The sequence below is a fragment of the Ambystoma mexicanum genome, chromosome 12, assembly GCF_040938575.1.
Source record: "Ambystoma mexicanum isolate Mex_15411 chromosome 12, UKY_AmexF1_1, whole genome shotgun sequence".
NCBI classification, from domain to species: domain Eukaryota; kingdom Metazoa; phylum Chordata; class Amphibia; order Caudata; family Ambystomatidae; genus Ambystoma; species Ambystoma mexicanum.
This window is the reverse complement of record NC_090936.1, coordinates 87,281,524-87,293,796: the sequence shown is the minus strand read 5'-3', so window position 1 is coordinate 87,293,796 and position 12,273 is coordinate 87,281,524. Positions and strand designations below refer to the sequence as shown.

General features: G+C 43.8%; 1 protein-coding gene across 2 annotated transcripts in view; it reads left to right on the top strand.

Annotated features, from left to right (window-relative positions):
- The window catches only part of FBXL13 (F-box and leucine rich repeat protein 13), a 2,326,763-nt gene that overhangs the window by 1,579,477 nt on the left and 735,013 nt on the right, over positions 1-12,273 (top strand). For both annotated transcript variants that reach the window (XM_069628059.1, XM_069628058.1), the window contains exon 13: positions 2,075-2,173. In XM_069628059.1, coding sequence (XP_069484160.1) covers positions 2,075-2,173 — 99 coding nt within the window. The remainder of the gene's footprint in view (positions 1-2,074; positions 2,174-12,273) is intronic.

Sequence of the window (12,273 nt, the reverse complement as noted above, 5' to 3'; positions counted from 1 at the left end):
TGCCAAGGAGAAACAGAAGTGAATGTTGATTAATGACACGGGTTCAGAGAGAGAAAACCTGTGTTGGCATGGAAGTCCAAAGAGAACAAATAAGTATAACAAAGTGCCATGGGTTATCGGTTACGTGACCTGTAATGGGTGGACAGTGTGGTCCGACAATTGTGCCTAGACCGAGAGACCCCCACTTGGAAAGATCCAAGGAAAGCCAAGATACAGAGGCTGTATTGTATAACAAGTGCTGAAGTGATTGAAGAAATGAACAACCTGTATGAACTATTGAGAAACTTGGATGGTTACAAAGGTGAACTGGAATTATTATTGAGAGCCAAAGAGATTTTTGAACTGCTTATAGTTTTGAAGCTGAGAGAGCTAAACTCTTGGGGAAGAGAACCCCAAGACCTTTTTGGAACAGTTTTGAATTTGGGAAGAGGAAGCTGAAAAGCAAGCCAGGAGCTGGAAGAAGCTCTGAACTTTTATTTTGAACCCGGTTTCTTTTGGTTGCTGACATCCCTACACATTGTATATGTTTAGTTGTGAGGGCAAGTATAGGTGTTGGACACAGACTGACTTTTGAGTTGAACTTAATGATACAGACTATCCTTAGTTTCTTTAGGTAGGGAAATCCCACCTTCGCATAGGGCAAGATAGGCCTTACTCCATCCTGATATACATAAAAAATAAACCAGTTTATTCAGAAAGGTGAATCTGTTGTCTGTGTCTTCATGATGCCTTCACAAAGCCAGGCTTCTGGGTACCCTGTCATAGAGGTGCTTGACACCCGGATCTGCGAAAGTTCCAAATCTCTTGATAATCCTTCAAGAGGCATCCCTGCCTCCACATCTGTCCACTTGTCCACGCCGGAAAAGGTCCAGGGTCGCTGCCTGCAGTGGACTGTCTGCCGCTGGGTTTCCCGCCACCAAAATCCAAAGAAAAAGTCCTGATTGTCCAGACTTGGTGAGGGTCTGCAGTCCAGTCCAGGGGTCGGGGCCCGGTCGCCAGCAGCCATCCTGAGATCCATGCTACGGCTGCAGCACTGAAGAACAGAAAGGCGGTAAACCGCGAAATCCAAAACCTGACACCGATTCCTGCCACTGCACCCGTCACCACCGAAAGTCATCCAAGGCCACCACTGGTCTTATCTTCTTCTGCCAGGCCTGTCAGGGTCCATAGCAAGTTTCACCTTCGTGCAACATCCACAGCCTTAGTAACGGCCCACCAACGGAGACCACTGCGAAGACTGAAAATGCTGCCTTTCCGACACTGTTTGGTTCCTTCCTTCTCGCCATTGACATCCCAGTGACTCCTTCTTCCAAAGGGGGTCCATCCTCGAGGGTTCTCGTTGAGTAAGGCCAAGAAACTTCACCACTTTGCCTGCCGAGGCACCCAAGGTACTGTGAAGTGGAAGAGCATCTTCCATCCTCAGGAATCGTCCAGGGGTCCCAGATTCGTCTTGGATCCTGCTCTCCTGTGACTTCCCAGGTACTTTGGGGGTAGTGGGTTCTGTAGAAATAATGAGCGTATGTGTTCCTGATCTGGCTGCATCTTATACATTGGGGTGACAAGGCAGCATCGCACACCAGTTGCCAGTTCATTTGGCCTTTGTCCAGGTGACATTGTCACTAGGAGGACTTTTTGCAATTTTGCTCTAAAATCGAGAACACCATGGACATTTCTAGACATGGGTTCCCGTGAAGTCAGGTCTCAAGATACACACTCACATTTCCCTCCCACACAATAACTATTGTCACTCAATCTTTACTGCTGTTCAGGATTTAACGTCTACTCACATATTTGTTTCCCACATATTTGTTGAACTGGTTCCCCAATGCAAACACTTATATGCAAATCAATCTTGCCATTTACAATACCTATTTAATGGGCCTTTCATCTCCTTTATGTACTAGTCTATAGTATTCAGCACTTTTATCTTTCACCTGCTAAAATATTTAATGGATGCTTTTATGAGTCCACAACATTTCTGCAACCCCAGGCAACCGTTCTCATTGTAAGCATTTCAGTGTGTAGTGCATTACATTGACTTTTCGTCAGAAGTGAACAAATGCCTTTTTTGCAGATCTCTGTTGATGGCTTCAAGTTTGTGGCAAGTGGCTGCAGTAGTCTTCAGCACCTGAAAATCGATGACATGGTAACTCTGACAGACAGCTGCATCATGGTGAGTAACTGGAGAAAAATCTGAGTAAAATACTGATTTTATTGTTTGGAAACTTGCTGTATTTAATTAGATAATGATGAATGGATAACAATTAATAGTTTTATTCGAAGCAATGGAAAACTATGCTGACAAACTGTATGATGAAAGAGGACCTCTGTCGTGCCTCCTATCTTCCGCCACCGCCTCTTTGTTTTGTTCCTGTTTTTAACAGACATGCACCCTGCCTCATCTTCTCTGTGTCCAAGTTTGAGTCACATATTTTCATTCACAGCCTTTCAACCTAATGCCCTGCATCCCTATACTCCTGCATGGAACGATAAGGCATGTTGCTGCCATAACATCCGCCACAATATAATTAATTGGAATCAAACTATTTCCCTGAACTTTTTTTTTGGTGAAATTAATATTCCTTTATAATAGTCTATTTTAGAAATTGTTAGACATTGCTTATGGTTTTACTTTTGTTTATTGTGCTTCAAATGTACTACTTCATTTATGTTGATTTTTCTTCCTACATAATCCTTTATTATTTTTGCATTTGTTTTAGGAATTGTTTAATTTGTATTTGAATTTATTGAAGATACAGGTGTTACAACCAGAATAACTTACTAGAACCATCAACAGCCAGTGGAGCAACCTTGAGTCAGGTCCCATACAATATAGGGAGGGAAAGATGGTTGGTAGCTCGAAGATGATAGCAGGAGACATGTTAGAGACTGGGAACAGAACAGACAGGTAAAACTGGTTATGAACCGGTTAGAATGTACAACATTATAATAGAGAACAGAGAGATGAGGGAGGAGGAGTAATGTGGGAGTAGGCAGAGGAGGACGCTCCATGGTTTAGAACAGTGGTCTTCAAACTTTTTTGGCCTGGGCTCCCCTGAGCAAATTTGGAGAGGCCAGGCACCCCCCCAAAAATGCCAAATGGACAGTATGTATTGCATGCGGTCACCGCACCCTACTTCCAATAAAGTCCCTGGGCTCCCCCAACTGCTCCCATCACAGTTGCTGGGCTCTCTCATCCCACTCCTACCTAGTCCCTGGGCTCTTCCCACCCCATCACACACCCTGGGCTCTCCCCACCCTGCTCCCACCACTATCCCATGGTTCCCGCCCATCCTGCTCCCACCAAAGTCCCCGGCCTCCTCCCATCCTGTTCCCAACACAGTCCGAGGGCTAGTGGTGGCTGGTGATTTTTTAAAGTGGAGGGGCATAACTATTTCCCGCAAAAATGCCATAGTGACCGAGCGCAGTGATGGAGCCGGAACCAATCAGGGGGGGAGGGGTTTCCCCCCATGTTTTTCTTGAAAAATAATGGATTAAAATGTTGCATTGTAGAGAATACTTTAAAACAAAAATGGCTAAATAGCCAAACAGTTGGCAATTGGTACTGGGGGGGGGCTTACACACACACACCCAACACACACCAACACACACACACCCAACACACACCAACACACATACACCCAACACACCCACACACCAACGACTCTATCATTCACACGAGCATCCATCACCATACACGCATCCATACACATGTTTAAATTAAAAGAAACTAACATAAACATACCTTCTGCATTGGCCTGCGTGTGGGTGCTGAAACGCCCTGCTCCAGGCTGCTCTGTCCGTATGTGCGAGGAGGGGCAGAAGCTCCCCCTCGCACATACAGACATGCAGTACTCCAGCCAGCATTTCCAATGAGCTATGCAATGCTGGCGAAACAAAACACCCCAGCACTGGCATGGCTCAATGAGCATGTGCGGCTGGAGAACTAAACTGAACTGTCAAAGGGAAATATGGTTTCCCATTGACAGGTCAGCCAGCCCAGGAGCACTACCTCGGCTGGAAAAAGCAGCTGAGGGAGTGCTCATTGTTTCATTGGACTGGCTCCTTCGCGCCTCCATAATGGGTGAGGGGGCCACTGGGTGGGCACCCCCTCGCCATTATGGATGAGCCGGCAGGCTCGGACTGGCCTATAGGCCAATAGGGCAATGACTGTACCAAAACTGCAAAATGCTAGTGTGGGCCAGACAAAATGGGCCACCTTTTTGGCCAATGTGGGCCAGTTTGATGAGTTACTTCACTATGCAGTTAGTAATTGTGATCATTGTTGCTGAATAAATATTCTTTAAATATTCTTTAAATATCACAACACAATTTACTTACATTTTAACACAAAGCACCCCCTTGGGTACTATTCAAACAGTCTGTGACTAAAGGAATGGATATCCATTTACAACTGCGTGCCACTTTTTCATTATATATATATATATATATATATATATATATAAATAAAACACAGCTACGGTAGTGGCTGTGTAGTTACGGTTAAGTTGCTTTTTCCATAGGAAGAGCACTTTTTGGGCGGTTTATAACTTCGCTCCCCCTGGAGGAATCCTCTCCAAACTAAAGTATATGGGCCACTCTGAATTTTTTTTGCAAAGTTTGGTGATGTTTGGTCTGGGGGGGAGGGGGAGTTATAGGTGGGGTCCCAAAACGTATTCCCAAAACGTATTTTTTTCTCATAGACTGAATGGGGGAAAAAACTTTGCGCACGCCTACAGGCCAAACCGCTGGATGGATTTGCACCCAATTTGCGGCAGGGGTTTGGTCCCAAAAGCGTGCTTTTGTATATTTGGTGACAATCCGTCCAGTAGTTTCCTTTAAAACGACCAAAATGTAGGTCTAAAAAAATTAGTGATATCTATGTCCGCTCCACGGTCACACTTCCCTGTTCGCTCCGCAGACAAGATACCGATTGGCTAAGGGGCTGGCGTCATGACCACAGACATGCGACGTCTCCGCCGATTGGCTGCAGTGAGCCATGCTCTGCATCCGATTGTTTGGATGCACCCGACATCTTGGATCCGCTGACAGCACTTCTGCGACCAGAGGCGAAATATTATTTCGGAAACTGTTTTGGTGTGTCAGAGTGCTTGGGGAGGTTCAGAGAGTAAAAGATGGGTGAAATACTGTATTTGTTTAGGCGGTAGGTGGTAATGATGTATTCCATATGGCCGCCTTGTCCGGGATGTTTGTAAGTACTGAAAATGAGGGGTCTCATAAGGATAGTACTTCAGAAACTGTTCTAAGGACACGCGTGGTGTTAACGAACATTGAAATTGAGTACATACCGTAGTTACATTTTTTGTTTCCATGGGTGTTCTATTGATTTTGATTTATACGCCGCCATGAGTGTGATATGCTGCGGTGTTTGTGGCCAGGGCCTAGAGTCTTGGGTGCATGGCCGTAGGCCGTAGGCCATACTCCCAAGACGCTAGGCCCTGGCCACAACCACTGCAGCATATCACAGCTATAGATACACCCGTAGTATTGAATATCGATCAGGTGGTTGTGGGGAGGGTCTAGAGTCTTGGTTGCATGGCCAAAGGCCATGCACTCATGATCAAAGCACTGCACTTATAAATACACCTGTAGTATTGCATATCGATCAGGTAGTTGTGGGGAGGGCCTAGAGTCTTGGTTGCATGGCCAAAGCCCATGCACCTAAGATCAAATTTATACGTAGAGCAATTATACCCCTCTATGGGTGCGATATGCTGTGGTAGTTGTGACCAGTACGTAGTCTCTTGGGTGCATGGCCTTTGGCCATGCACCTAAGACCAAAGTTATAAGCACTGCAGTTATAAGGCTACATGGGTTTTATATAGTGCGGTGGTTGTGGGCAGGACGTACATTTTTGGGTGCATGGCCAAAGGCCATGCACCCAAGAACAAAGTTATAAGCACTGGAGTTATAAGCCACTATGGTTCTTATATACTGCACACCCATACATTCAAATATCTATGGCCTTACATCCAAGACTCTAGGCCCTTGGCACAACCACAGCAGCATATCACAGGAATGGATACACCTGTAGTATCGCTTATCGATCAGATGGTTGTGGGGAGCATGTACAGTCTTGGGTGCATGGCCAAACAAAGTTATAAGCACTGAGGTTATAAGCCACTGCACACCCATACATTCCAATATCTATGGCCTTACACCCAAGACTCTAGCCTCTGGCCACAACTACTGGAGCATATAACAGCTATAGGTATACCCATAGTGTCAAACATCAATCAGGTGGTTGTGGGGAGGGCCTAAAGTCTTGGATGAATGGCCGAAGGCCATGCACCCGAAACCAAATTTATACATAGTGAAGTTACAAGCCACAATCGGTGCGATATGGTGTGTTGGTTCTGGGCAGGAGCTAGAGTCTTGGGTGCATGGCCAAAGGCCATGCACCCAAAAACAAAGTTATAAGCACTGAAGTTATAAGACAACATGGGTTTTATATAGTGTGGTGGTTGTGGGCAGGACGTAGACTTTTGGGTGCATGGCTGCAGGCCGTAGGCCATACACCCAAGAGTGTAGACCCTGCCCACAACCACTGCAGCATATCACATTCATACATCACACCCATACAATCGATTATGTATCTGGTAGGTGTGGGAGGGCCGAGAGTTCTGGGTGCAATTTGAGTACATGCTGCAGCTAATATGTTTCATTCTATGGGTGTGCTAATGATTTATAAGCGACCATGGGTTTAATATGCTGCGGTGGTTGTGGCCAGGGCCTAGAGTCTTGGCTGCATGGCCGTAGGCCATACTTCCAAGACTCTAGGCCCTGACCACAACCACTGCAGCATATCACAGCAATGGATACACCTGTAGTATTGTTTATCGATCAGATGGTTGTGGGGAGCGTGTACAGTCTTGGGTGCATGGCCAAAAGCCATGCACCCAAGAACAAAGTTATAAGCTCTGGCGTTATAAGCCACTGCACACCCATAGATTCAAATATCTATGGACATACACCTAAGACTCTAGCCCTGGCCACAACCACTGCAGCATATCACAGCTATAGATACACACGTAGTATCGAACATCACTCAGGTGGTTGTGGGGAGGGCCTGCAGTCTTGGGAGCATGGCCGAAGTCATATGAAGTCATAAGCAGTGAGGTTATAAGTCAGCATGGGTGGGCTGTGGTGCAGTGGTTGTGTGCACGACCTAGAGTCTTAGGTGCAGGGCTGCAGACCATGCACCCAAGAGTAAACTTATAAGTAGTGAAATTATAAGCACCAGGGTTTTGATATGCTGCAATGGTTGTGGGTAGGACCTATAGTCTTGGATGCTTGGCCGCAGGGTGTAGGTGGTAGGTTATACATCCAAGACGCTAGGCCCTGCCTACAGCCACTGCGCCATATTACTGCCATAGATTAGATGTATAGATTCGAATATGTAGGACATGTATGAAATTATACTTCCTGTTTACTTTGTTGCGATTCCATATATTTCTTACATGACTTTAGTACTTGGCGGGAATATCCTTTTTTAATTTCTGTGTTAAAAGACAAGAGCATGTTAGTGTTTGTATTTTATAAAAACTTATTACATGACATTTTAGCTTTTTTTTACCCTCATATTTAGTTTACAAACCAGTGTACTGTGCATTTTGCTCAGTTTCTGTGTTTGTGTCAAAACCAATCCTAGAGGAAAGTGTAATCCTAGAGGAAAGTGTGTCGACACTCTCCCCCGAACCACAGAAGCCGAATGAAGTCGACCCTCCACCCGTGGTTGGCACAGATACCTGATATATATATACACAGGATACCACGTGGCAGCCAATGGGGGGGAAGAGGGTTAGGAAGAGGTTGTGGACGGGGAGGGGAATGTTAGGGAAACCGGATAGAGGGTTAGGGAACACCTAAGTTGGACAGGATGAGGGACGTAACCAGGAAAAAACCCTACTCTGCCTAACATGAAATAAAGTACCAAGGAGTCTAAAGTAAACTCTGGTCAACAATAATGTCCTCTTAATACTGGACACTACTACACAACTACTAAGTTTCCAGCACCTCTTAGTACCTTCTTGCTACAAGTACTCATAATGCTCTGGTTAGATGAAATACAGATTATGCAAGCATGAAATGAAACAAACTCATGGGAGAGTATCCCAACATGAAGAACATAACACATGGCCCTATGGGCAAGCAGTAGCACATGGAAACACATAAAACATACATGACCCAGGGGTCTGAGTAACAACATTAAACATAGCACTGTGTTTTCAAGAACCCACACGATGTAACTAGTTCATGACACTAGCGCTCAACCGTGTAGACTGTCCTTTTTGTCAGGGATATGCCCTCGCATATACATAACACCAAGAGTCCCTGTTAACTCATTGTGAGTGGAAATTGCGGAGTTCGCTGCTGCCAAAATGCAAGTACACAACAAAGAAAAAACCCAACCAGCACTTATCTGAATGTCTGGGAAGCTCGGAAGCCTTCCCAGACGTTAGCTGATGACGGCGTAATAGCAGCACGAGTCAGACTTCCACCGCCTCGCGTTCCGTGCCGCGTTCAGGGAACAATGCAGAGCGGCATGGAAACAGCGCGTAGCCTCGGTGCACTGCTCTTCCGTAGTTCAAGTTGCTGCTTGGCCCAGCAAGCGGGCGTTATTCTGCAAGATCCTCCGACATGGCTTTGCCTCCAAACACAAAATAAACCACACCTGCCGTGCGTCGTTGAGCCCTAATAAGCTGTTACTAATTACAGACAGCTGGCTCAACGCGCGTACGGCCAGAACTACACAATTCCCAAAGACTGCTGGGTAATGTAGTTTTTTTTGTCATAATATGTCAATAAGGCGTCCTGAAGACCCTGACACCTTTTCCTCCTCCACCGCCCCGAAATTCCCGAGTTTGTTTTCCAAATCCTTGGGTCTGGGGGGAAAAAAATCCTTGTCGGATTAAAAAAAAACTTTCTTTGCTATGCTACAAACTACTTCTTTGTTTCCTTTGAGTGTTTACTTGTGGTTTCTGATTAATGTTATGTCTGTTGGCTTGTTGCAGATTTTTTAAAACAGTTAGATACCTGTTGGCGTATTCTAACTGTGCATTATTTGTTACGGATCTGTGGTATTCATTTATCTGTGTGGTTGTTGTGCACTCTTGAGCAGTTAAATACCTGTTGGCGTATTCTAACTGTTTATAGTCTTTTACTTGAATTTTTGTTAATGTTGAAGTACACATTAGTTATTACATTTTGGCTTTAAGAAAATTAAATACGCATTTGTAAGATTAGCTGGCAATCTCTGCTTTAGAGTAATGCTGCTATCATTACATTCGAACCATCCACATTTCTTTTTAATGTATGCAGTGTAGTGACCTGCATTGGTTGTAACTCCTGCGTGGTAGATTATACCTATTGTTGTAAAGGTTTTCTTCCCAAGTGACACTTGACCGTGTGTGAATCCAGTCAGCTTGCAGTTGTTTTTGGTACCATCTGCATTGTAACTTAGTAGCATAAGTATTATGTAGTTACTATGTGTTTGTATCAGTAAGGTGGAGCGATTATCTGAATTGCACATAGTACATAATCTGCCATGGTTTGCATTCTGTAGAAGTTGCGGGAATGGAATGGATTCACAATTAGGTATGGATACATACACAAATCGCTCATTTGGGATTTGTTCCTGTATCACATTGTTACAGAGAGTGCATGTATGTTTCCACATGTATGAAATCTGGAAGATTTCATTTATAGGTATGTTTTTGTTTTCCAGTACTTGTAGTAAGTACATTATAAATACTTGTGGATCTTCTTATGAGTTTATAGTGAATCTCACCATTCCAGCACAGTAGTCCAATTCTTGTCTTATTCCGTGAACACTGTATGTGTTGTCAGGATTGTTTGTTGCGTTACTATGTAGGACTGACATTTGCAAACACAATTGGTCTGTACTGTGTGAGTAAATATTGTTAACAATTGGTGGCAATTGAAATAGAATATTCATTGCTACATTTGCATAGCAATTTACACCAGTTTCATTTGAAAATTTGAATGGACCAGCTAGTTCTGTCTCTGAGTGCTTTTTTCTGAGCTTGTGTTCCTTCTTTGAAGAAGTACCTGATTTACTTTCCCTAATAGGTTCTTCTTTGCTTGTGGTAATTGATGACGTTTTAGCTGCTTTTGTTTTCTTTGCAGGATTTGCCGTCAGATTCTGTTGCATTTCTGTTTGAATTAGTTTTCTTTTACCACGTTTTACTTTTTCTGGAACAGGATATGATTTCAGATGGGGGGGTACAGTGAACGCAGTCTATTGTATTCTAAAATGCAAGGAATATCAGCGTTCAGTTTACTTGAATTAAAGTTGATTAGAAATAGACCGTCAAGTGTACGTAAGCATGATAGGGCTACGTAGCTCATGCCTTATTTAAAGACTGTGTTTCCTATGCCTATCAATGCTTTCTCTAGGGTAAGCCCCTGGGATTTATGAATGGTGACTACATATGCAAGAGTTAGAGGAAATTGTTCTCTACGTACATACATGTCTTTGAAGAGAAGGATTCGAGCAGTTGAGCGCCCTATCCTTTTCACTTCTGAAAGTTTGTCAAAGCGAATATTGACAAACTGAATGTTGTTGTCACGTGGGTATGTTTGAAAGCCAACAACTGTACCCAGTGCCCCATTAACTAGCCCTTGCTCCACGTCAAGGTTACGTTTAAGCATTACTCTACAATTTAATGATAATTTCAATATTTTTCCAACCCAGATGTGTTGGAGATTGAATTTTCTAAGGTATTTAGTCTTGTTGTGGCTTGCTCACACATGGGTAGTGTCATACCATGTACGTCTAGTTTGCCTGTGGCGCGAATTTCCATTATTGGTTGCATTTCTTTTTTTAACATTCTTTCATTGAATTTGAAACAGCTTGCAAGAGTTGGCATTAAGGCCATAGAATTGACATTTTCATGCGCTAATTGTTCCATAACATCAGTAGCGCATGTGTTATCGCCATAAAGTGCATGAATGTGCCGGTTTTTCAATATTGCTTGTGCTTCTTGAGATAGTACACCAACTCTAATACTGTTAAAAATGTTGGCGTAAGTGAGAGCTGCAGATTGACGCATGTTTTCTGTTAATTCTCTGTATTGGAAATGTTGCCAAAGGTTGACATTTCCTATGCTGCCAACAGTTTCACAGCAGAGTTTGTGTCCTAAGGTTTTAAAAATAGGTTCACCTTTCACTGGTGTCAATTGTAGAAGATCTCCGAAAACGATAATGTGTTTCCCTGCAAAGAGTTGTTCATAGTTTGTTTTAAGTACTTCTTGCAATCTGAGGTGAATCAAAGCCAACATTAGGTTGGAGACCATGCTCACTTCATCTATTAGTAGCATTTTCATTTGTTTATTTGTTTATTTTTTTAAACTTCTTTTTATTCATTTAGCGTGGCAGCAAAGAACAGGCGAACATCACCAGGGAGGTACAATACAAGTACATTAAATACACAGTATAGGCAAACAGGAGTTACAGCGCATATGAACACAGCCATTGGGCACTTTTATAACATGCACAAAAAGTCAGAAAGCTATGGTGAGGGCGAGAGCCCGGGTCGGTGGGGAGAGGTAGCTAGAGGAGATGTGGCCAGTGTCGTGTTCAGGCCTGACATATAAGATCGGAATCTGAGCCAGATATTCCTGGGCCTAGAGTGGGTAGGTTGCGGTGAGACCAGGCTTCCGCCGAGTCCGAGGCCCACATGACCGCTCTTAGCCATTGGGCGTGCGTGGGAGGCAAGGGGCGAAGCCCAGCTTCACCACTCACGTACATCAGTATAGGTTTGTAATTTTGGCAGGTACATTCTTTATTTTCGTGTTGTACACCATGTGCAATTTGTTTTGTTACTTCTTCAAAAATGTGCGCTGATCTTTGTTAAGTTTTGCTTGTAGTACAGTTAAGTCTTCTATATCTTGTTCATAGTGACACATGGTGTTTTCCACTTCTGTCATAGCTAATTCTGACTCGTTTGCTATTAGTGGCTGTACCAGTGGTTCTTGGCTTCCTGTTACAGAAGGTTGACTACTGTCGGAAGTGTCCTTATCTAGTTGGGCCAGAAGTTCTTCTTCGTGTTGCTGTTCATTGTGCAACATTGTTTTGTACTGCGTAAAGTTCACATCGGTGAGAGCACTTTAATTTGCTTTGAAAGCATCTTTATAGCAGTCATAGTTATCTAGTATCTCTTCCTCTTTTCTCCATGGTTTAAAAAGTTGTAGCAGAGACATGTAATATAGTTCTTTCTGTTGAGGAGTT